At 39.9% G+C, this 24,336-nt stretch overlaps 1 protein-coding gene across 1 annotated transcript in view; it reads left to right on the top strand.

Moving 5' to 3' along the window:
- The window catches only part of neb (nebulin), a 59,064-nt gene that overhangs the window by 8,576 nt on the left and 26,152 nt on the right, over positions 1-24,336 (top strand). The window contains exons 13-87 of the mRNA XM_053439981.1: positions 755-871; positions 1,047-1,148; positions 1,263-1,370; positions 1,483-1,587; positions 1,704-1,802; positions 2,366-2,470; positions 2,563-2,670; positions 2,806-2,919; positions 3,264-3,461; positions 3,558-3,665; positions 3,774-3,872; positions 3,995-4,099; positions 4,213-4,320; positions 4,451-4,762; positions 4,885-5,091; positions 5,192-5,296; positions 5,396-5,503; positions 5,596-5,907; positions 6,058-6,264; positions 6,356-6,460; positions 6,611-6,718; positions 6,827-7,138; positions 7,287-7,493; positions 7,597-7,701; positions 7,796-7,903; positions 8,019-8,330; positions 8,446-8,652; positions 8,760-8,864; positions 9,002-9,109; positions 9,214-9,525; positions 9,645-9,851; positions 9,935-10,039; positions 10,314-10,421; positions 10,533-10,844; positions 10,970-11,173; positions 11,415-11,519; positions 11,652-11,759; positions 12,061-12,372; positions 12,486-12,689; positions 12,852-12,956; positions 13,061-13,168; positions 13,406-13,717; positions 13,799-14,002; positions 14,156-14,260; positions 14,365-14,472; positions 14,711-15,022; positions 15,148-15,284; positions 15,390-15,465; positions 15,568-15,672; positions 16,095-16,202; positions 16,304-16,615; positions 16,702-16,905; positions 17,006-17,110; positions 17,221-17,328; positions 17,413-17,724; positions 17,821-18,024; positions 18,210-18,314; positions 18,558-18,665; positions 18,756-19,067; positions 19,363-19,566; positions 19,714-19,818; positions 19,957-20,064; positions 20,159-20,470; positions 20,627-20,731; positions 20,851-20,949; positions 21,057-21,158; positions 21,296-21,403; positions 21,513-21,824; positions 21,940-22,044; positions 22,147-22,251; positions 22,341-22,445; positions 22,540-22,647; positions 22,746-22,856; positions 23,500-23,697; positions 24,085-24,189. Of these exons, the coding sequence (XP_053295956.1) occupies positions 755-871; positions 1,047-1,148; positions 1,263-1,370; positions 1,483-1,587; positions 1,704-1,802; positions 2,366-2,470; positions 2,563-2,670; positions 2,806-2,919; positions 3,264-3,461; positions 3,558-3,665; positions 3,774-3,872; positions 3,995-4,099; positions 4,213-4,320; positions 4,451-4,762; positions 4,885-5,091; positions 5,192-5,296; positions 5,396-5,503; positions 5,596-5,907; positions 6,058-6,264; positions 6,356-6,460; positions 6,611-6,718; positions 6,827-7,138; positions 7,287-7,493; positions 7,597-7,701; positions 7,796-7,903; positions 8,019-8,330; positions 8,446-8,652; positions 8,760-8,864; positions 9,002-9,109; positions 9,214-9,525; positions 9,645-9,851; positions 9,935-10,039; positions 10,314-10,421; positions 10,533-10,844; positions 10,970-11,173; positions 11,415-11,519; positions 11,652-11,759; positions 12,061-12,372; positions 12,486-12,689; positions 12,852-12,956; positions 13,061-13,168; positions 13,406-13,717; positions 13,799-14,002; positions 14,156-14,260; positions 14,365-14,472; positions 14,711-15,022; positions 15,148-15,284; positions 15,390-15,465; positions 15,568-15,672; positions 16,095-16,202; positions 16,304-16,615; positions 16,702-16,905; positions 17,006-17,110; positions 17,221-17,328; positions 17,413-17,724; positions 17,821-18,024; positions 18,210-18,314; positions 18,558-18,665; positions 18,756-19,067; positions 19,363-19,566; positions 19,714-19,818; positions 19,957-20,064; positions 20,159-20,470; positions 20,627-20,731; positions 20,851-20,949; positions 21,057-21,158; positions 21,296-21,403; positions 21,513-21,824; positions 21,940-22,044; positions 22,147-22,251; positions 22,341-22,445; positions 22,540-22,647; positions 22,746-22,856; positions 23,500-23,697; positions 24,085-24,189 (12,123 nt within the window). The remainder of the gene's footprint in view (positions 1-754; positions 872-1,046; positions 1,149-1,262; positions 1,371-1,482; positions 1,588-1,703; positions 1,803-2,365; positions 2,471-2,562; positions 2,671-2,805; positions 2,920-3,263; positions 3,462-3,557; positions 3,666-3,773; positions 3,873-3,994; positions 4,100-4,212; positions 4,321-4,450; positions 4,763-4,884; positions 5,092-5,191; positions 5,297-5,395; positions 5,504-5,595; positions 5,908-6,057; positions 6,265-6,355; positions 6,461-6,610; positions 6,719-6,826; positions 7,139-7,286; positions 7,494-7,596; positions 7,702-7,795; positions 7,904-8,018; positions 8,331-8,445; positions 8,653-8,759; positions 8,865-9,001; positions 9,110-9,213; positions 9,526-9,644; positions 9,852-9,934; positions 10,040-10,313; positions 10,422-10,532; positions 10,845-10,969; positions 11,174-11,414; positions 11,520-11,651; positions 11,760-12,060; positions 12,373-12,485; positions 12,690-12,851; positions 12,957-13,060; positions 13,169-13,405; positions 13,718-13,798; positions 14,003-14,155; positions 14,261-14,364; positions 14,473-14,710; positions 15,023-15,147; positions 15,285-15,389; positions 15,466-15,567; positions 15,673-16,094; positions 16,203-16,303; positions 16,616-16,701; positions 16,906-17,005; positions 17,111-17,220; positions 17,329-17,412; positions 17,725-17,820; positions 18,025-18,209; positions 18,315-18,557; positions 18,666-18,755; positions 19,068-19,362; positions 19,567-19,713; positions 19,819-19,956; positions 20,065-20,158; positions 20,471-20,626; positions 20,732-20,850; positions 20,950-21,056; positions 21,159-21,295; positions 21,404-21,512; positions 21,825-21,939; positions 22,045-22,146; positions 22,252-22,340; positions 22,446-22,539; positions 22,648-22,745; positions 22,857-23,499; positions 23,698-24,084; positions 24,190-24,336) is intronic.

The following is a 24,336-nucleotide window of genomic DNA, read 5'->3' as shown; positions in this document are numbered from 1 at the left end:
CACACACACACACACACACACATACACACATACTCACACAAAAGTATTTTTTAAGTAACTATCTCATGTGGAAGACATGACAGAGAGTTGACCTGTGTCTCAGAGTAGGGTGTGATTCAACGCAAAGAGACACGCTGGTCTGACCCCACACATGCACGGCATTACTGAAAGGTCAGCATTTGGTTCATTGTCACTGCACAATCCCAGTGTGTAGTTTCACCAGTTTCCAAAAACTACATATGAAAAGACAATGGCACTCAGTTCTCTCACTTCGCCAAGTTCCGAATTGCCCACATAACCCTAGATATCAGTTCCCTTAATATGCCAGATATTTACATTGATGCATTATTCCCAGGGAAATGGTTGAAAATGGCAAGAAACATGTCTAGATTGAATTTTTTTTTTTACTTGGCCCATTTCCGAACCTTCCACCAAGTTTTGTGGAAATCTGATCCGTAGTTTCTTTATAATCCTGTTGACAAAAAAACAAACCAACCAATCAACAAACTAACCGACAGGTCTAAAAACAAGACCTCTTTGGCCGAAGGTCAACTATGTGAAGAGACTTTTCAGCTATTGTATCGCTGATAGTCACCCACACATTCATACACAAAGTCAGTAAACACATCATTCCACCATGACTGTATCGACTTTATTTTATGTTATATGAGTCAGTTCTTTCAGTGTGACTACACCTGATCAACACCCTTTGCTCTCTTCTCATTCTCACTAATCTCCATATTTCTTTGTTCAGGTCCAATACAAGAAGCAATATGAGAAATCCAAAGCACAGGCTGACTACAACACGCTCCCCGCCACTGAGAATCCTCTCCTCAGACAACTCAGATATGCTGGCACTATCCTCAGTGATGTAAGTGTCTGAAGAACCCTACGAAGAAAAGGAATTTCCAATCACAGTTGGTCTATTTACATGTAGATAGTGCTTGTAAAAATGCTCATTATATTCTCATAACTAGAAAATGTGGAGACTGCTTAGATAATTGACATGGTTGTGGGTTCATAATTTTTTTTTATATCATTTGCAGAAAGTGTATAAGGCCAGCTATGAGAAAGCCAAGGGTTTCAGCATCAACTACTGTGACACGCCCAAGTTTCAGATGGACTCTGTACTTAAAAAGTTCACTGGGGTAAGAATACTCCACAGGATACAAGACCCTATTTTTTAGATATCAATAATATTGTTTTGAGTTCTTCTTTTTTTTGTCTACCTATAAAAATCCCTATACTCTATGTTTGTTTAGAACCATTACAAGGACAAGTATGAAAACGAGGTGAAGGGCCACTACATTGGAAGCTATGAAGATCTCTATATGCTTCACTGCCAGAAAGTTGAGGAAATGAAGAATGAGGTAAGTCACTGCAATCTTTCTTCTCCATCATTCTAAATTAAACCCCTGTTGTAAGAATTAATTAAGTATTTCATTAAATCTTTCCTTACAATTTGCATATTCTATCTTTCAGCATATGTATAAAGCCGAGTATGAAGACATTAAAACACGATGCTTCTTCCCTCAAACATTGACGCCTGAATATGAAGCTTCGAAGAAGCTTAATCAGTGTGGTGATGTGAGTAATCCTCATTGATAAAAAAAAAAAAAATCATAAATCTGATTCACATTGCTGTTTTTTTTTCTACACTTATATGTGTGTCACAAAGTTTTTCTTTTTCTTATGGATTACAGAAAGTTTACCGGCAACATCCAGATACTGTGAAATTTACACAAGTGGTGGATTCCCCAGTTCAGCTTCAAGCCGCCATCAACGCCAAACAGCTAAGTGATGTATGTACCAATTATGAACCACCTCCTCTTAGTATTCATATAAAATGCAATACAATATCTCAGAAACATCGTATTTGCCTTAAAAGGTCATGCATTATTTATCAATAACAATTTGACTATCTGAATTATTTCTTACATACTTTAGCATGCATATAAATCAATATGATTCATGTAAAGTTGTTTTTCACATTATCGATTTATCGACTGGAATTACTACAATCATCAATGCACGTACAAAATCTAATTCTTCCAGACATGTAAATCACCTTAAAATGTGCCCCATCATACACGTTGCCCAGCTGTCCTTCCGTGGGCACCATGGAAACTGGAGCCATCTCTCTGTAGTATAAATAGCATCAAGCGTTCAGTTTGCCCAGAATAAACCCTGTGCTCAGAGAAGGGGTCTGTAGGGAAAGGGACTGTCATATACTGTAAGTCTCCAATAGAGCCCAGCTTCTACACTGCTGCCCTCCAGTGCAAGAAAATCAAACAGCAGTTTGTTTATTCTGTCTTGAATTGAAATAGAAATAATTGAATTATGATCACTTTTTTTCTTTTTACAGTTGAACTACAAGGCAAAGTATGAACAAACCAAGTGCAAGAATAGTCTGCCCCCAGATTATCCCTTCTTTATCCAGTCCAGAGTCAACGCTTTTAACCTCAGTGATGTAAGTTACTCTCTATTTGTTTATTTTCATTCATCAATAAAAGAGAGTTTGACATTTTGTATATCCTTAATGGCCTGCTTTTCTCCTTCCAGAACTGTTATAAGTACGATTGGGAGAAATCTAAAGCGAAAAAGTTTGAGGTCAGGGGTGATGCCATCTCAATCCTCGCTGCCCGTGCTCACACAAACATAGCCAGTGACGTAAGTATGCTACAATACCAGCCATTACAGACTTCTTGCTTGCTCTATATTTCAGTTACGTTTATAACTCTATTTGGTCTCAGTATAGCTTTTTGGATAATCAAATTATTGACATCATGTTATATTTTTTTGAAGGTGAAATATAAGAAGGAGTATGAGAAGAACAAGGGACAGATGGTTGGAGCCCTCAGTATCCACGACGATCCCAAGATCTTACACTCCGTTCACGTGGCCAGCATCCAGAGTGATGTGAGTCATCAACTCGCCATGAGTCTTCTTTATTTACATTTCTTTTATATTAATTCAAGAGCAAAATTTTGAAATTAGAGCAAAAATTTGAGTTGAGTTAAGATGTCATTCAAACAGTCTCTGTGTGAAACCTTTAATAACTTGATTCTCAAAGGTCTACTTAAATTCACTTTATTTTTCCAACTGTTGTTTGCTGATTTTTATCAGTTTTTTATATTCTTGTGTTTTCTTTTATGCAAATATAACCTACTTCCATGGTTATTTGTTGTTTTTAATGTGTTACACTTTGTAACTTTTTTGAAAAAGTGATGTATGAATTAATCTTTCCTCATATATTTCCACAGCGCAATTATAAAAAGGACTATGAAAAGATGAAAACCAAGTACCATGCACCTCTGGACATGATGGCAGTCACCTTGGCTAAGAAATCCCAGGCGATTGCCAGCATGGCTGGATATAGGAAAATCAACCCCAATTTCTTCCTTCCCTATGACAGTGTGCTGCTGGATCTTGCCAAGAAAGCCAACTCCATCCAGAGTAATGTAAGTATAGACAAACATCATAAGCTTTAATTAATAGCAATTCTTCAAGGAATTAATTATTTGTTTAGACCATGAATTGTTTTTTCTCTATCACAGAATGAGTACAAGTCTGACTACAACGCCTATACCAAGGGTACACCATGGATCCCCTTTGGCTCTATTGAGGTGGAAACTGCCAAGAAATCAGCAGATATCCTTAGTGAGGTGTGTGTGAAACAGCATCACGTCAGTCTCCCTGGTTAGACTTTTCCCCCTGCTATTTATGTACGGCATGAAATATCACATAAAATGTTCATTGTGTGTCTCTTACAGAAAAAATACAGACAACGTCCAGACACCTTTAAATTCACAGCGATCGATGACCACCCCACCATGATGCAGGCCAAAGTGAACCAGCTTCAGAGGAGTGACGTGAGTCTACCATCAATCTCACTGTTAATTCTGGATAGAAAACTCTGCACTGTTTTTAATTTGTAAATTGATCTTAATACAGCACATGTGACATATACCTTTGTTGTCTTCTTTCCTTACAGCTGTTCTACAAGAGAGGTCTAGAGGAGATTCATCAGAAGTATTCTCTGCCTCATGATGTCCCTGAGTTCGTCCAGGCCAAGTGCAATGCCTACAACATCAGCAAGGTGATGCATACAAATACTTAGAGATCACATTTTTTATTCTATAAATAAAGTATGACTTGTTGCTCTTATTCAGTCTTCATGTCTTTTGCTGTTGTTTATATCTATCATTTCAGAACACCTACAAGCTTGCCTGGCAGGAGAGAATAGCCAAGGGTTATGACATGAAGTCTGATGCTATCTCTGTGATCGCTGCCAAAGCTGCCAGACATGCTGCCAGCGATGTAAGTTTTCCAAATGACCAAGGCAACTTCTCAGACTCCACCTTGCTATGTACCAGGCATACTGCACATTTTCCAATGCGGAAAGAATATGACTTCTAATCAAAGATGCTACATGCCTTTCACCTTTAAGGTCCAATATAAAAAGGCCTACGAAAAGGCCAGAGGCCACCATGTTGGCTTCCGCAGCATCAAGGACGATCCTCTGCTGGTTCACTACATGGCTGTGGCTAAGATGCAGAGCGAGAAGAACTACAAGAAGGACTACCACAAGTCCAAGCTGAAGTATCACACCCCGGTGGACATGATGAGTGTGGTTCATGCCAAACATGGCTCATTAGTGCAGACCTATGCTGGTTACAAGCAGCGCAACAATAACTACTGTCTTCTGCCTGGATCTATGAGTCTGAACCTTGCTCGCAACATGAACTACAACGCCAGTGATGTAAGTTTCATTTTTCCTTTAAGCGAACATAATTCTGATAAATACTTACAGAAAGGATTACAGATGGTGTTTTCACATCTACATTACTTTTACTTTCTCACTTGTTTCTTTATCATTTTCAGGTTAACTATAAAATGGATTACGAGCTTGGAGTTAAGGGAACTGGCTGGATTCCCATTGGCTCCCTGGAGGTGGAGAAAGCCAAAACAGCAGCTAAAGCTCTGGATGAGAGGAATTATCGTCAGCGTCCTGGCTCCCTCAAATTCACCAGTACTTCTGACTCTATGAGCATGGAGCTAGCAAAGGCCAACTCCAAGATCCTCAATATGGTGAGGAGAAAGAAACAGAAGAACTCAATAATTTGACTTTGGTCTATGAACTTCCTTTTAGAAATGGATATAAAACAAACTCTTCAATGTTTTTATACAGAAAGAGTACAAGGCCAGTGGAGAGAAGTTCAAGCACACTTACCATCTCCCTGCTGATGCCCCTGAACTGATGCTAGCCAGATACAACGCTGTCAACATCAGCAAGGTTAGTTGCAGATTCCTTAAAAACATTTGCAGCCTTCCTGGAGGCATAACAAAAAGATGTGTACATCTGGAATATAAGACTGATTTTCTTTTCATTTAGAATTACTACACCTATAAACATCGTCAAGATCTGCTCAAAGGACATCACATGAAGGAAGATGCTATTTCTATAATTGCTGCAAAATCTTCCCGAGACATCGCAAGCAATGTAAGTTGTGATCATACTTTTACTAATATTATTCAAAATGTACTCAATTTAATAGTGTTATTAATAATTGCAATTTTTTTTCTATTATAAAGTACAAGTACAAGCTGGCTTATGAGAAGGCCAGAGGCCACCATGTTGGCTTCCGCAGCATCCAGGACGATCCTCTGCTGGTTCACTACATGGCTGTGGCTAAGATGCAGAGCGAGAAGAACTACAAGAAGGACTACCACAAGGCCAAGCTGAAGTATCACACCCCAGTGGACATGATGAGTGTGGTCCAGGCCAAGCATGCCTCTACTGTTCAAACTATGGCTGGATACAGAAAGATTCCTCACAGCTTCATTCTCCTGCCTGACAACCTTCACGTTCAGCGGTGTCGCAACATGATGGAGATTCAGAGCGATGTATGTTTTCACTTTTCTCCTATATGTAACAATAATGTAATACTAATATAAATGTTGTATTTGTAAGTAATTTGATTGATATTCACAGGAGAAAAACAATATGTGATGTTTGACGACACTCCTAATCTTTTTTCCTTTATATGTCTGCAGAATTTGTACAAGTCAGATTATAGTAACTTCTGTAAAGGCACAGGGTGGGTCCCTATTGGTTCTCTGGATGTTGAGAAGGCCAAAACTGCTACTGCTGCATTGAAAGAAAGGGGCTACCGCCAGCATCCCAGCACTCTCAAATTTACGAGCAAGAGTGATGCCATGAACATGACTCTGGCTCTTACCAACTCAAAGATTCTGGACAATGTAATAATGGCTTCTCTCTATAATATATTGACATACTAAAGCATGTTAGTTCAAAATTTCGGTTACTTATTTCTTGTTTTCCTTCCTCTAGGCTGCATATAAAGCTTCTGGTGAGAAGTTCTTGCACACTTATAATCTGCCTGCCGACAGCCCCGAGTTCCTCCAGGCTAAGTTCAATGCCCAGACCCTTAGTGAGGTTAGAGCACGATACATTCTATTCAAATCAATATTAAATGTTGTTTAATCAGCAAATGTACAAGTCAAAGGAATACAACTTGCTTGGAAATGCCATATTGATGTGTTACAGCATCATCTGTGTACCTAACACTTCTTTGTTTATCGACAGAGTCACTACAAGCACAAGTGGCTGGAAGATATTGCTAAAGGATATGACATGAAGCCCGATGCTATTTCAGTCCTGCATGCCAAGCATGGCAGACATATTGCCAGCAATGTATGTAAATCCTACACTTACCCAACACAATTTTTGTTCTGTGTAAATTTAATTTAAGTGAAACAGCTATAATCTACAAGTAACTTATTCCTTCCCTTTTTCTTTTAGGTCCAATACAAGAAAGAATTTGAGAAGGCCAGAGGCCACCATGTTGGCTTCCGCAGCATCCAGGACGATCCTCTGCTGGTTCACTACATGGCTGTGGCTAAGATGCAGAGCGAGAAGAACTACAAGAAGGACTACCACAAGGCCAAGCTGAAGTATCACACCCCAGTGGACATGATGAGTGTGGTCCAGGCCAAGCATGCCTCTACTGTTCAAACTATGGCTGGATACAAAAAGATTCCTCACAGCTTCATTCTCCTGCCTGACAATCTTCACCTGCAGCGGTGTCGCAAAGTGAACACCCAGTCAAGTGACGTGAGTGGGCGTGGCAGTTTTTAAAACCTTGTTTTAGATGTGTTGACATCAAATATGCACTACATTGTGTGCTTGATTTAAAGTCTAAGGAACGTCATGTAAACTTTAAAAATAATATGTATCATATCTTCATTGTCAAATTTTTCAGAGTGATTACAAGTCTGAATGGAACAACTACATCAAAGGTACTGGATGGGTTCCAATTGGTTCAATTGGAGTTGAGACTGCCAAGCTTGGTGGTCAGATTCTGAGCGAACACAAGTACCGCACTCCTGCATCCAACTTCAAGTTCAAGAAGCTGATGGACTCCATGGACTTGACTCTGGCTGCTGCAAACAACCAGATCATGAACAAGGTGACACATGTTTAAATGTGTAGTGCACTTTCGCAAATTTTAAATTAATGTTCTTGCCAAAATGCAACATACTTAATTATTTTTCTGGTGTCTTTATTTACAGAAATCCTACACTGCAGCTTGGGAGAAGGACAAACGTACAGTCCACATCATGCCAGATTCTCCTGAGATTGTCCTGGCCAAGGCTAATGCCCTCACCATGAGCAATGTCAGGCATTAAATAACATTACAAATGTTCATTTTTATGAGTTTAGTTTAATTAGATTTATTTTGTTTATGTTAATGTATATGTCTTTCCACAGAAACTTTACAAAGCTGGTGTCGTGGAGATGGCGAATAAGGGCCACAATCTCAAAGCAGATGCCATCTCTATTGTGGCTGCCAAGTCTAATACCAAAATTGCCAGTAATGTAAGTTGTAAGAAATCTTTTATGTGAAATCAATAACTGCAACATAGCTACTAAGATTCATATTATAGAACTATACAGTCTCTGTGAGTGACAAAGATTTTGTTTGCTCTCACAGTACAAGTACAAGCTGGCTTATGAGAAGGCCAGAGGCCACCATGTTGGCTTCCGCAGCATCCAGGACGATCCTCTGCTGGTTCACTACATGGCTGTGGCGAAGCTGCAGAGTGAGAAGAACTACAAGAAGGACTACCACAAGTCCAAGCTGAAGTATCACACCCCAGTGGACATGATGAGTGTGGTCCTGGCCAAGAAGGCCTCTGCTGTTCAGACTATGGCTGGATACAGACAAATCCAGCACAGTTACGCTCTCCTCCCTGATGCCATTAACCTTGTGCAGGCTCGCAAAATGAATGCCCAGGCCAGTGATGTAAGTTCAAATTGCTCTGCTATACCTACAATAATTATATCCATTTAGAAAGGTAGATCGTGATTAATAATTGTAGTATGAAGATTCATGAGGTCTTCTTTGAAATTTATTTTAGTGGGACTACAAGTCTGAATGGAACAACTACATCAAAGGTGTTGGATGGGTCCCTATTGGTTCAATTGGAGTTGAGACTGCCAAGCTCGGTGGTCAGATTCTGAGCGAACACAAATACCGCACTCCTCCATCCACCTTCAAGTCCAAGAAGCTGATGGACTCCATGGACTTGACTCTGGCTACTGCCAACAACAAGATAATGAATAAGGTGTGGTTTGTTTAACTGTTCCCTAAAGTGTGGGGTCACAAAAATGCTAAAAATAATCTGCTAATTGCCCTTATAATTAATTTGTTTTTCTGGCAATTCATTTACAGAAAGCTTACACTGCAGCTTGGGACCAGGACAAACGGTCAATCCACGTCACGACAGATTCACCTGAGATCGTCCTGGCCAAAGCTAATGCCCTCAACATGAGCAATGTAAGAACGGTCATCAAAACTGATAAATCAGTCTCTTCTCGTAGTCAATATTGTTGATGCTTAATGATGATCAGTCTGTGAATATTTGTAAACACTGTTTTATTTCACTGTAATATCACTTTTGTGTCTTTTAATAGAAACTTTACAAAGCCGGAGTTGTGGCGATGGTTAATAAGGGCCACAACCTTAAAGCAGACGCCATCTCAATTGTTGCCGCCAAGTCTGGTACCAATATTGCCAGTAATGTAAGTTGTAATATGGAATTGATATACTCAAAATAGCTGCTAAAATTCACATAGTACAACAGTAAAGTTTCTGTGAGTGACAACGATTTTGTTTGCTCTCACAGTACAAGTACAAGCTGGCTTATGAGAAGGCCAGAGGCCACCATGTTGGCTTCCGCAGCATCCAGGACGATCCTCTGCTGGTTCACTACATGGCTGTGGCGAAGCTGCAGAGCGAGAAGAACTACAAGAAGGACTACCACAAGTCCAAGCTGAAGTATCACACCCCAGTGGACATGATGAGTGTGGTCCTGGCCAAGAAGGCCTCTGCTGTTCAGACTATGGCTGGATACAAGCAGATTACCTCCCGCTACACCGTGCTGCCTGATGCCATGAACCTGCGACTGGCTCGTAACATGCAGTTCATTGCGAGTGATGTATGTAAAAAGAGTTGCTTATTTGTAGAATGTTTTAAAACAGAAATCTAAGTTTTATATTAATGTTACCAATACTATGTGTTGCTGTTTCTGTTGGTACCCCCCCCCCCCTCCCCCAGAACCAGTACAAGAGTGATTATAATAGCTTCATGAAGGGAATAGGATGGGTTCCTATCGGTTCGCTGGATGTTGAGAGAGCAAAAATAGGCAGCAATATCTTCAGTGAGAAACGATATCGTCAAAGTCCTACCAACTTAAAATTCACCAAAGACATGCAGTCCATGGATGTGGTACTGGCCACTGCCAACAACCAGATTATGGATAAGGTACGAGATTAGACTGCAAATGAAATTAACAGAAAGTTCCCATTAATTATGTTAAATCAAATCAAGTACATTTTGTTTTTTAGAAATCTTACCTCAAAGCCTGGGAAAAGGACAAGACTACGATCCACATCATGCCTGATGCAATGGACATTGTTCTGGCTAGAGGGAACAAGAAAAACTACAGTGAGGTACGTGGTAATACCTTCATTTTTCTACACAATTTCCACAATTAATTTCTCGATTTGTCATTATTCATAACAACAAAATGAACAGCATTGGGTAAAAGGTTTTAAAGTTTAGGGCACTCAAATGAATATGAGGATGCTTTTAAAATATTACCATGTCCTTTTTTCCATTTGACTTCTTACTAATTGCAGTAAGTGGTACTCTATGTCCAGCAATGACAAACAGGAAGTTAGTACACTGAGCACAGTTAAAAATGTGTAATATCTCTCTCTTTAGAAACTGTACAAATTGGACAATGAGCTCTCCAAGAAGAAGGGCCATCATGTTCGTGGTGATGCCATTGCAGTCCAGGCTGCTAAGAACTCCACTCGTATCGCTAGTGATGTAAGTATATGAGTGGCATTTCTATTCTCTTCTGTCTAATCTGAGTATAATTACATATCTTAACCCCGACCAGATTTTAATTATCAAAATCTTTACACTTGCTTCTTCCAGTACAAGTACAAGACAGGATACCGTAAGCAGGTCGGCCACCACATTGGGGCCCGCTGCGTGCAGGACGACCCTCTGCTCGTGCTGGCTCTGAACTCAGCCAGGATTGCCAGTGATGCGCTGTACAAGAAGGACTTCAACAAGTCCAAGACCAAGTTCAACCTGCCAGTGGACATGATAGCGTTTGAACTGGCCAAGAAGAACCAGATCCAGGTCAATCATGCCAACTACATCACCCGTTTGCACAACTGGACTTGCCTGCCAGACTCCAGCGACGTCCGCCAGGCCAGACATGCTTATGACATCCAGAGTGATGTGAGTATATGATTGTTTTGGGAAAATTGCCATGTTTATGAATGTAAATTCATAATTGTTTGAATATATATTTGTTCCAATTTGGGACATTACTCACAACAAGAAACCCTTTTTCTTCTGTCCAGGCTGTTTACAAGGAGGATCAGAGATTGATGCAGGGTATTGGATGGGTGCCAATAGGTTCACTTGATGTTGAGAAGGCGAAGAAAGCAAGTCAGATTCTAAGTGAAAGAGGGTATCGTCAGCCCCCAACCAACTACAAGTTCAAGATCACCACTGAGGACATGCCCATGGCACTGGCTAAGGCCAATGCTGATGTTATGAACAAGGTATTTCTTTTGCGGAAACTAAAAAGCAATCCAGCTGACTCTGTTCAAGAATTTCTCAACTTGATTAAAATTTACTATGTAAATCACTTTTATGAGTTGCCTACTTAATGTTATGAGCAGGATACTAGTCTGAGATCAGTGTTGATCTGATTACGAATGCAGGTCAATGACATCTTCATTTAAATATATACACTGTATTTACATATGAAATCCTGACATCCTGTTAACAATTACTTTACAGAAAGCTTACCATCAAGCCTGGGAGAAAGACAAGACCAGCGTCCATGTCATGCCTGATGCTATGGATATTTTGTTGGCCAAAGCAAACAAAGTCAACTACAGTTTGGTAAGTCTTTCTCAAACACTGTCAATCAATTATATTTTTGTCATAGTTTCCAAAATAAACAATATACTTGATTATACTTTACCACTTTTCAGATAATGTAAAAACATTTTTTTGTTTTTTCCTTTTATACAGAAAACATACAAGCAGGCAAATGAAGAGGCCAAGAAGAAGGGATATGACCTCCGTAACGATGCCGTTTCCATTAAAGCAGCAAGGGCCTCAAGGGATATTGCCAGCGATGTAAAATAATTAAACTTGAACTTTTTTTGCTTTGCACAACTAATATTTCATCTAACATATATGAGAAAAAAATTACCAAAAGTTTGAAAAATCTTAGTGAAAGAATGATTAATCGATTTTTGATGTTGTATTTTATTTCATTGTAAAAATTCATATAAGCAAAAGCTGAATTTAATATTTACACAATTTCATGCTAAATCAAAACAGGCAGTTATATTCACCAAATTCTGAAAAATATATTTATACTGTTAATAATGTCTTACATGACATTCTGATCAGATGTTTTGTTTTATATTTGCAGTACAAGTACAAGACAGGATACCGTAAGCAGGTCGGCCACCACATCGGGGCCCGCTGCGTGCAGGACGACCCTCTGCTCGTGCTGGCTCTGAACTCAGCCAGGATTGCCAGTGATGCTCTGTACAAGAAGGACTTCAACAAGTCCAAGACCAAGTTCAACCTGCCAGTGGACATGATAGCGTTTGAACTGGCCAAGAAGAACCAGATCCAGGTCAACCACGCCAACTACATCACCCGTTTGCACAACTGGACATGCCTGCCAGATTCCAGCGACGTCCGCCAGGCCAGACATGCTTATGACATCCAGAGTGATGTGAGTAGGAATTTTTGTATTCAATATTCAAAAAACATATCCTGATTATGAATGTTTATCTTTTTAATTTTTGGGACATTTCTCACAACAAGAAACCCTTTTTTTCTGTCCAGGCTGTTTACAAGGAGGATCAGAGATTGATGCAGGGCATTGGATGGGTGCCTATAGGTTCACTTGATGTTGAGAAGGCGAAGAAAGCAAGTCAGATTCTGAGTGAAAGAGGGTATCGTCAGCCCCCAACCAACTACAAGTTCAAGCTCACCACTGAGGATATGCCCATGGCACTGGCTAAGGCCAATGCTCAGGTTATGAACAAGGTAAGAAATCCTTTTATAAAAGTATGTATATGCAGTGTAGAATTAAACTACTTTATCAACTATTTATGAACATGAAAAGGAAATTATTTTATCATAAAGTAGAACACATCAAGAGTTCATGTTGTCAGTAAATTCTCATGTTGTTGGTCCCTTTGCCTGCAGAAATCCTATCATGAAGCTTGGGAGAATGACAAGACACGGATCCATCTTATGCCTGATGCTATGGATATTATACTGGCCAAAGCAAACAATGTCAACTATAGTTTGGTATGTAAAAGATTTAACAGTTATCACGGTACAAAAGGATTACTTGCATGAATACATGTACAGTATATATTTAATATCTGTGGCATGTTTTTGTTGCGTTACAGAAAAAGTACACACAGGCCTATGAAGATGCCAAGAAGAAAGGCTACGATATACGCAATGATGCCGTCTCTATCCGTGCAGCCAAGGCGTCTAGGGATATTGCCAGTGATGTAAGTGTTGAAATGAATAGTAACAGATAATTGTGATATTCATCATATTGTACAGCCGGGAGGTACTTTAGAGGTAGAACATTCTCCCCTATTGGACAGATGTCATGCATTTCACTGTTGGCAGCTAATTCTAGTATGCCGGTTTGAGTATTGTGAACAATTGACTTAATTTTCCGCTTTTTCCAAAGTCGGAATGTAAGTGGTAGACACAATTAAATAATCTATTTTTTCTTCCAGTATAAATACAAGACAGGATACCGTAAGCAGGTCGGCCACCACATCGGGGCCCGCTGCGTGCAGGACGACCCTCTGCTCGTGCTGGCTCTGAACTCAGCCAGGATTGCCAGTGATGCTCTGTACAAGAAGGACTTCAACAAGTCCAAGACCAAGTTCAACCTGCCAGTGGACATGATAGCGTTTGAACTGGCCAAGAAGAACCAGATCCAGGTCAACCACGCCAACTACATCACCCGTTTGCACAACTGGACTTGCCTGCCAGACTCCAGCGACGTCCGCCAGGCCAGACATGCTTATGACATCCAGAGTGATGTGAGTATATGATTTTTTTGAATGTATATTTTTTCCAATTTGGGACATTTCTCACAATAAGAAACCCTTTTTTCTGTCCAGGCTGTTTACAAGGAGGATCAGAGATTGATGCAGGGTATTGGATGGGTGCCTATAGGTTCACTTGATGTTGAGAAGGCGAAGAAAGCAAGTCAGATTCTGAGTGAAAGAGGGTATCGTCAGCCCCCAACCAACTACAAGTTCAAGATCACCACTGAGGACATGCCCATGGCACTGGCTAAGGCCAATGCTCAGGTTATGAACAAGGTAAGAAATCTAATTTAAATAATTATGCAGTAAAATATTAAACTACTCAACTATTTATGAATATGAAAATGAAATTATTTTATTCTAAAAATGAACACATCAAGAGTTCATGTTGTCAGTAAATTCTCATGTTGTTGGTCCCTTTGCCTGCAGAAATCCTATCATGAAGCCTGGGAGAATGAAAAGACACAGATCCATCTTATGCCTGATGCTATGGATATTATACTGGCCAAAGCAAACAATGTCAACTATAGTTTGGTATGTAAAAGATTTAACAGTTATCACGGTGCAAAAGGATTACTTGCATGAATACATGTACAGTATATATTTAATATCTTTGTCATGATTTTGTTGCGTTACAGAAAAAGTACACACAGGCCTATGAAGATGCCAAGAAGAAAGGCTACGATATACGCAATGATGCCGTCTCTATCCGTGCAGCCAAGGCGTCTAGGGATATTGCCAGTGATGTAAGTGTTGAAATGAATAGTAACAGATAATTGTGATATTCATCATATTGTACAGCCAGGAGGTACTTTAGAGGTAGAACATTCTCCCCTATTGGACGGATGTCATGCATTTCACTGTTGGCAGCTAATTCTAGTTTTCCCAGTTTGAGTATTGTGAACAAATGACTTATTTTTCCGCATTTTCCAAAGTCGGAATGTAAGCGGTAGACACAATTAAATAATCAATTTTTTCTTCCAGTATAAATACAAGACAGGATACCGTAAGCAGGTCGGCCACCACATCGGGGCCCGCTGCGTGCAGGACGACCCTCTGCTCGTGCTGGCTCTGAACTCAGCCAGGATTGCCAGTGATGCTCTGTACAAGAAGGACTTCAACAAGTCCAAGACCAAGTTCAACCTGCCAGTGGACATGATAGCGTTTGAACTGGCCAAGAAGAACCAGATCCAGGTCAATCATGCCAACTATATCACCCGTTTGCACAACTGGACTTGCCTGCCAGACTCCAGCGACGTCCGCCAGGCCAGACATGCTTATGACATCCAGAGTGATGTGAGTATATGATTGTTTTGGGAAAATTGCCATGTTTATGAATGTAAATTCATAATTGTTTGAATATATATTTGTTCCAATTTGGGACATTACTCACAACAAGAAATCCTTTTTGTTCTGTCCAGGCTGTTTACAAGGAGGATCAGAGATTGATGCAGGGTATTGGATGGGTGCCTATAGGTTCACTTGATGTTGAGAAGGCGAAGAAAGCAAGTCAGATTCTAAGTGAAAGAGGGTATCGTCAGCCCCCAACCAACTACAAGTTCAAGATCACCACTGAGGACATGCCCATGGCACTGGCTAAGGCCAATGCTCAGGTTATGAACAAGGTGAGAAATCCTATTCAAATAATTATGCCGATCCACAGCACTGTTCCCTTCACCAGCCCTACAGATACCATGAACATTGTTCTGGCAAAGAATATCGCCTTGACCATTAACAAAGTAGCATTCATCCTCACCTAGATTTAGACTGGAGATTTCAATCTCACAGTTTCTTACGTTAAAAGCACATCAAAAATGTTGATTATCTGTTGTTTCTTCCAGCGTCTCTACATCGATGCATGGGAGAAGGACAAGATAAAGCTACACATCAAACCTGACACTCCTGAAATCGTCCTTTCTCAACAAAATTCTATCAACATGAGCAGGGTGAGTATTATTCATATTGCATGTGACAGGAAGACTACCCTGAATATATATATATGTTGTGCGATCTTTTCTATCCTATCTATCTACAATATATCCTGACAAGTATTTATCTTGGTGGTTTGAAAATCTTTTCTCATATTTGAAATTATTTTATTCTATTTATAAATCCCTTTTAAGGGCAGATATGTTTACTGATAACCACCTAAATATTATTGCTTGGATTAGCAGTCATAAGGGATCTTAAGGCAGATTCTTTGAATATGATCCTTTAACATAGTCCCATTGCAAACTTAAATGGGAATATTCTTGATATCCTTAAGCTTTTCTTTATGCCAAAATTATACCTCCATTTGGTGTTATAGATTTAAATAATCAAATCATTCTAGCATAGAAAATGTAGTAATGTATGTCTTTCTTTGCAGAAACTATACAGACAAGGCTTTGAGGAAGCAATTAGCAAGGGCTATTTCCTCCCTCCGGATGCAGTCTCTGTGAAGGCTGCTAAGGCCTCAAGGGACATTGTCAGCGATGTGAGTGATTGTACTCCATTATATATCTGTTCATTTCATTGACACATTGTGACGGATATTCTAATTGCAACATCAACATTTTTTTCTACCGATTTCTGTAGTACAAGTACAAGACAGGATACCGTAAGCAGGTTGGCCACCACATCGGTGCCCGTTGCGTGCAAGACGACCCTCTGATCATGCTGGCTCTGAACTCAGGAAAGATTGCCAGTGATGCTCTGTACAAGAAGGACTTCAACAAGTCCAAGACCAAGTTCAACCTGCCAGTAGATATGCTGAGCCTTGAATTGGCCAAGAAATGCCAGATTCAGGTCAATCACGCCAACTACATCACAAGGCTTCACCAGTGGACTTGCCTGCCAGACTCGAGTGATGTCCGACAGGCCAGGAAAGCCTATGATCTACAAAGTGATGTAAGCACTTCTTTGACATTTTCAACATTCCTCAATATATGACACTCATGTGTTTTGATTTCACATGTTCACGCTTTTATCTCCAGGCTGTGTACAAAGCCGACATGGATGAGGTTATTGGTGTGGGATGGATCCCCATTGGTTCGCTGGATGTGTTGAAAGCCAAGAATGCTGGAAAAATCCTCAATGAACATCTCTACAGGCAGAAACCACAATCCCTGAAGTTTAAGACTGACATGACCTCCATGTCCATGGTCTTAGCCAAAACAAATGCTGAAACTATCAACAAGGTAAACAAAATCCCTCTTTTACAAATTATGTACATTTACTTAGTCTTCAACTTGCGATTAAAATTTGTGTTCATGATTTATTTTTTGGTTCTCCCCATAGAAACACTACATTGCGGCTTGGGAGGCTGAGAAGATGAAGACGCATGTGATCCCTGACATGCCTGAGATGGTGCTTTCCAAAGCTAATGCATACAACATGAGCAAGGTATGTTTGTTTAGACTTGATCTAGGTTTCTCTGTAGTTGTCAGTGAATTAGCAGTTTAGGCATCATGGTTTTCATTTTGTAATTCATTTGTTTTCATTTCTGTTTACAGAAACTCTACAGGCAAGGTGTTGATGAGATGTTCAGAAAGGGCTATGACATGAAGGCCGATGCTGTCTCTATTATTGCCGCCAAACGAGGAAGAGAAATTATCAGCGATGTACGTAACTTGAAGTTAAATTCTTACCTCTCTTATTGTGACATTTGAAACTGAACTCTCACTTTCCTCTTTCTCTCGGTGCAGTACAAATACAAGACAGGATACCGCAAGCAGGTGGGCCACCACATTGGGGCTCTCAGTGTTCGTGATGACCCTCTGATTGTGCTGGCTCTGAACTCAGCCAGGATTGCCAGTGAAGCTCTGTACAAGAAGGACTTCAACAAGTCCAAGACCAAGTTCAACCTGCCAGTGGACATGCTGAATCTTGAACTGGCCAAGAAATGCCAGATCCAGGTCAATGACTTCAACTACAGGACTCACCTGCACAACTGGACCTGCCTGCCCGACTCCAACGATGTGGTCCAGGCCAGAAAGGCGTATGACCTGCAGAGTGACGTGAGTTTTGAGACTGTTGTCAAACTGTATTTGCTGACTACTCCATTCACATTAAATTTACACTAACTGTTACTCTGCTTGTCTCCCTACTTGTAGGCTGTGTACAAGGCTGACATGGAATGGATCAGGGGGACTGGTTGGGTGCCAATAGGGTCAGTTGATGTGGAAAAGGCCAAGAAAGCATCAGAGATCCTCAGTGAGATTAAGTACCGTCAGCATCCTAGGAACTTCAAGTTCACTGCCAATACATGTGACATGCCATATGCCCTTGCTCAGGCCAATGCCCAGATCATGGATAAGGTAAATACAGCTCATCCTAATTCATATTATTTCATTGGAGTTAACTGTATTTTTCCCCATCAACAGAAAAGTATAACATGTTTAGGCATAACTTGTTCTAGCCAAAGCTCTGTTTGTATTGTGTACATGTCCTACAACAAAATAAAGTCAGGTGTCACTAATCTATGTTCATATGCTGTTTACAGAAAGCTTATACTGCTGCCTGGGAGAATGATAAGACCAAACTTCACGTCATGCCTGACACCCCAGAGATTGTCCTGGCCAAACAGAATAAACTCAACACCAGTCTGGTAAAGCAGCACCTCTCTATTTATTTGTATAACCAATTCATATATTGCAGATCATTGATATATCAGAAACTGTCTTTTTATTAAATATGCTTATAGGCCTTAGATTGAGGATTGGAACGAAATTTCAACATGATGGCAGACTTTTACCTCATATCTAGTGTAATTTTAATTGTCTGCTCCATAGGTTCTGTATCTTGTATCATATGAGACACATCATTGACATCATCATTTTTATTACCCCAGAAATATTATCGTGAAGGTTACATGGACACCATCAACAAGGGCTACTACCTGCCCAAAGATGCAGTTTCTGTTTTAGCGGCCAAAGCCTCCCGAGACATCGTCAGCGATGTAAGTCAAGTTTTTACATTCCCTTTATTTTGTTTTACTGAAATGGTTTTCATTTAGAAAATAACAAAAAAAATGTATCTCAATTTTCAGTACAAATACAAGGCTGGTTTCCGCAAGCAGTGTGGCCATCATATTGGTGCCCTTAGTGTAAAAGACGACCCGCTGATTATGTTGGCTGCACACGCAGCCAAGATCTCCAGCGACAACATCTATAAGAAGGACTTCAACAAGACCAAGACCAAGTACAACCTTCCACCGGACATGCTGACACTTGAACTGGCCAAGAAGTGCCAGAAGCAAGTGAACGACTTCAACTATAGAACTCACTTGCACCAATGGACGTGCCTGCCAGACTCGAGTGATGTAGTCCAGGCTAGAAAAGTCTACGACTTGCAGAGTGATGTAAGTACATGTAAAGTTCAGTGGCTTGAGGCATGTTGATGAAGTAAGGAAGCCAAGTTTGGAGCTATTGTTGTGAGTTTTAATCCTACTTTTAATGCTATAACAAAAATGATCTCTTCTATAGAAATTATATTAAAAGACTGTGTTTTCATGACCATGCAAATAAAAATGTCTTAGCTTTATAGATTCTCATATCCTACCCAATGTTTTCAGTATGCATCCAACAGATTTTAATTGGATCCCTGAAAGGTATTTAATGAAGTCAAAACTGATTCAGTATTAATCTGTTTTCTAGGCCGTATACAGAGCTGATCTGGAGTGGCTTAGAGGATGTGGCTGGTCACCTCAAGACTCTGTGGACGTCATCAAAGCAAGAAACGCCCAGACTATCCTTAATGAGAGGCTCTACCGCCAGCCCCCCAGCTCTGTCAAGTTCACCAGCGTTGTAGACCTCCCATCTATCGTCCTGTCCAAGCAAAATGCTCACAATATCAGTGATGTGAGTAATAACATTTTCCAGCAAACTTACTTATATTTCTGACAAATTTAAATCTGTAAAACTAAATATTTTGTGCAAATATCTGTTTAAATGAATGTGTCAAAATAAAGAAGTTAATGGATTTTGTTTTTCGTTTCTTTCTGACAGTGGAAGTATAGGGAAGTCTGGGATAAGGACAAGCTCAGCTTTCACCTTCCACCTAACACCCCCGGCTTAGAACTGTCCAAGGCCAATGCCATCAATATCAGCAATGTAAGTTTGAATTTAAAATCACTTAGGACCTAAGAATATATTTCTTGAATGATCAAATTATATAATCCCTTGAAATGTATTTTCCCTGAATTTCATGAGTTGACAGTATGTTTTACAGTATTTTGACGATACTTGCAGAAACTGTACACTAAGACATGGGATGACCAGAAGGCCAAAGGCTACCACATCAAAGAAGATGCTATTGCTGTGCTGAAGGCTAGAGCTTCCAGAGACATCGTCAGTGATGTAAGAAAAAAACTATGGATAAGGTTTTTAAGAGCATATTTGCAAGCTAGCTGTTTCCAGAATTGTCATAAACCTCTCATTTCTTCTCTTTTAGTACAAGTATAAGACAGGATACCGCAAGCAGGTCGGCCACCACATTGGTGCCCGCTGCGTGGAAGAAGACCCTCTGATCATGCTGGCTCTGAACTCAGGAAAGATTGCCAGTGATGCCCTGTACAAGAAGGACTTCAACAAGTCCAAGACCAAGTTCAACCTACCAGTAGATATGCTGAATATTGAACTTGCCAAGAAATGCCAAATCCAGGTCAATGACTTCAACTACAGGACTCACCTGCACAACTGGACCTGCCTGCCAGACTCCACTGATGTTGTCCAGGCCAGAAAGGCCTACGATCTCCAGAGTGATGTAGGTTTATGGTAGTGAACACAGATAGCATTCGTTCACATACATTATTGTAACGATGATCATGATCATGTTTTTTTTCTCTAAAATCTTTCACATTTTAATATGTTTTGTACAAACTACATGTCATTAACAAATCTGCCTTCTTTGTTTCATCAGGCTGTATACAAAGCTGATTTGGAGTGGATACGTGGATGTGGATGGATTCCACATGAGTGTGTGGACGTTATTAAGGTGAAGATGGCACAGAAGGCCATAGCTGAAGTAAGTCTGATTACTACTGACCACCTCAGTCTGAAGTTTACTATTACTTGTAACATCACAGTCATTCATTCAACATTTAAAACCGTTGTTTAATCAGAAAATCGTTCTTGCTTTTATAGAGAGGCTACCGTGTCAAGCTGGATACACAGAAATTCACAGTTCCGACTGACAGAGTGGACATGATCTGTGCCAAGAATGCTGCTGCTGTCCTGAACGAGGTAAGGATGACTATGCTTTTCAGATCCTGTTTGGTTTTTAAATCACCTTACAGAAAATTGTCAATAGGAGTTTCCTGTCACTAAATTTTGGTTTCTCATTTTTTCAGGCCAAATATCGTGAAGCCTGGCACCAGGACAAGACCAAGTACTCACTGGTGGACACTCCAATTCTTGCCACAGCCAGAGAAGTGGCTAAGAGCATTCACCCTGTAAGATTACACCTCTTAGGATTTATTTTTCTGTATCAATTCCTCAACACTGAGCTGTATATTTCCCCCCTCTTGTTATCAGCTTCATAAAGGCTGCATAATGATAAACCTATGATAAGTATTTTCCTCTTTTGTAGAAACTTTACACCAAAGCATGGGACCAGGTTAAAGCCACAGGGTACTTCATGCCTGGAGATGCTGTGCCAATCAAGCGGTGCATCTCGACAACCAAAGTGCAGAGTAATGTGAGTAGCAAGACTACGGTTACAGTTGTTATCATTTCCACTTGTGATTATTTTTTATTTGACTGCGAACACATTAAAATGGAGATAATAATTATTGTCTGTCCTTCAGCACAAATACCTCGAGTCATACCGCAAGCAGCTCGGCCACCACATTGGTGCCCGCTGCGTGGAAGACGACCCTCTGATCATGCTGGCTCTGAACTCAGCCAGGATTGCCAGTGATGCCCTGTACAGGAAAGACTACGACAAGGTCAAAACCAAGTTCAACTTGCCAGTGGACATGCTTCAGTTTGAATTGGCCAAGAAATGCCAGATCCAAGTAAATGACGACCGCTACAGAACTCGCCTTCACCAGTGGACTTGTATGCCAGACCAGAACGATGTCATCCAGGCCCGCAAAGCATATGAACTTCAAAGTGATGTGAGTGCTCTCAGAAATTACCCCAAACTAGGACTTATTTAGAATTTTCACACTATAAACTCACTGAAAATGTTCAACCCACCCATGAAATTTTTTTCTTTGTTTGTGTCCTCAGAACCTTTACAAGGCTGACCTGGAATGGATCCGTGGCTGCGGATGGATGGCAGCTGAGTCTGTTGACCACGTCAAGGTCAAGAAGGCCCAGGCGATCCTCAACGAAGTATGTTAGCTGTGCTCACTTCTGTTTGGGATTTATCTTTTTTTTATTTTAGTCAACTTGGCATCAGCTCAATGTGTCTCATCTTGTCACTCGAATCTGCAGAGACTTTACAAGAAGGGTGCCAAAGATGCTTTTGGCAAATTCACCCTGATTGTTGACCGACCCGAGATCATCCTGGCAAAGATAAATGCTGCCAACCTCAGTGACGTATGTTGAATTTCAATATTTCAATTGCTAAATTTCTAAATGCATATGAATAAACAAGTCTAAATAACATTCTTATCTTTGTATTATAGCTGAAGTACAAAGAAACGTTCAATGCAGAGAAGGGTCTTTATATTGGTTCAGAGGACACTCCTCAACTGGCCCATAGCAGGGATATGGCGAAGATCATCAGTGAGGTAATTTTATCACTTGTTGATTATATGATACATTACATATCACATATTTTTATTTGCCTTGTTTCAACTTTGTGCATTCTTTTTGTCGTTTCAGAAATTCTACAAACAACAATGGGATGAATCTAAAGCTTCAGGTTACAGCCTGGACCACGATTACATCCCACTTCTTAGCGGCAAGAAGGGCAGGGAGATCGCTAGTGATGTGAGTGCACTTGTTTTGAGTAGTCAGTGCTGGAAAGGCAAACGCAAAGAGGATCATTATGTTTTTAAACAAAATCAAGACTTTCTTCTGATTTCCAGGTAAAGTACAAGGACTCCCATGAGAAGGCTAAGGGCCGCTACATGGCTTCAACCATGGTCGATTTCCCTGAGGTGGAACGATGTGGACAGCAGGAGAAGAACAAGGGACTGGTAAGATATTGTTAATAGTTTTCCAATTTATTCCACATACACATACATATATATGATAGATAGATAGATAGATAGATTACTTTATTCATCCCCGAGGGGAAATTAAGTCGTCATAGCAGCCGGTACATTTGAATACAATAAAATACAATACAATAGAATAAAATATAAAATATAAAATATTGCGGTAGAAAGAATAAAAACAGAAACACAAGATAAAATAGGTAGATAAGGTGCAGTGGCAGATGATGGTAATAGTACTGATATATATAAAAGATAGTACAGTACATATAGTATATAATATATATTTATATATGATAGTAATTATACCAATATAATAGCAGTATATAGTAATAATAGCAGCAACAGTATATATAATAATAATAATAGTAAAATATAATAATAATAATAACATGTACACATGTATAAATAAAATAGGTGTATATAGACTTATATATACAAAGAATATACAAAGAGTATGATATAATATATAGTACGGGTATCAATATAAGTATTTGGCGATACAATAGATAATATAATATACTGTGAGTGTAAGAATATGTAGACAGAGTGTGCAAAGGACAATATTTGTCTTACAGTTTTAATAGCACATCTCTCACGGTTAATTCTACTCTTTTCGTTGCAGAGGCTCTACCAGCAGGCCTACAATCAAAGCAAGACCAAGACTCACATCCCACCCACCATCATCGCTAACCAAGTCGCTAAAAGGTGCCAGGACATGCTGAGCGATGTCCTCTACCGCACCTACCTGCACCAGTGGACTTGTCATCCTGAACAGGAGGATCTCATTCGTGCCCGCAAGACCAACGAGATTCTCAGTGATGTAGGTCCTTCATTATGCATGACTGGTGCTTGTGCAACGTCCTGCTGCAGACGACTAAACTAATTCTTGTCACATCAATTGTTTAATTGTATACTGGATAAATAGGCAGTGTACTTGAGTAACTATTTTTGTATACAGTAAATGATATTGGGTTTATTTATAGATGATAAAAGCAATTTTTTAGGCTCTTGAGAGCTATTGTAATAGTAGTTTTGTAGTATAATAGGTTTTGTTCTAATTTAGTGAGAAGGTTTTAAAGGTCAGTTTGATGTAAAGTATGTCATAATAGATTTCTGTTTTCAAGCAAGAGATTGAGGAAAAAAATCCAAGTGCTTTCTCTATTATTTAACATATAACTTTTGCATTTTTCTTATTACTTTGAATTAGGTGTTCTACAAGGAGGACCTGACCTGGATGAAGGGTATTGGCTGCTTTGTGTGGGATACACCTGAGATTCTTCGTGCTAAGAAGTCCTACGAGCTGCAGAGTGAAGTGAGTTACTACAGGGGAAACATCATTCACAGTTTATGAGTGAACTGAGCCAAGATGTTATTGTCTAGAAACATCATTAGATTTCAAGAAAGTAATACAATTCTTGAGTTTGTTGAACTGTGATAAGATACCAATGTAATTTCTTCC

This window comes from Pleuronectes platessa, chromosome 14 (genome assembly GCF_947347685.1).
Source record: "Pleuronectes platessa chromosome 14, fPlePla1.1, whole genome shotgun sequence".
Taxonomy (NCBI): domain Eukaryota; kingdom Metazoa; phylum Chordata; class Actinopteri; order Pleuronectiformes; family Pleuronectidae; genus Pleuronectes; species Pleuronectes platessa.
The sequence above is the reverse complement of the archived record's forward strand: the minus strand, read 5'-3'. Positions and strand labels throughout refer to the sequence as shown.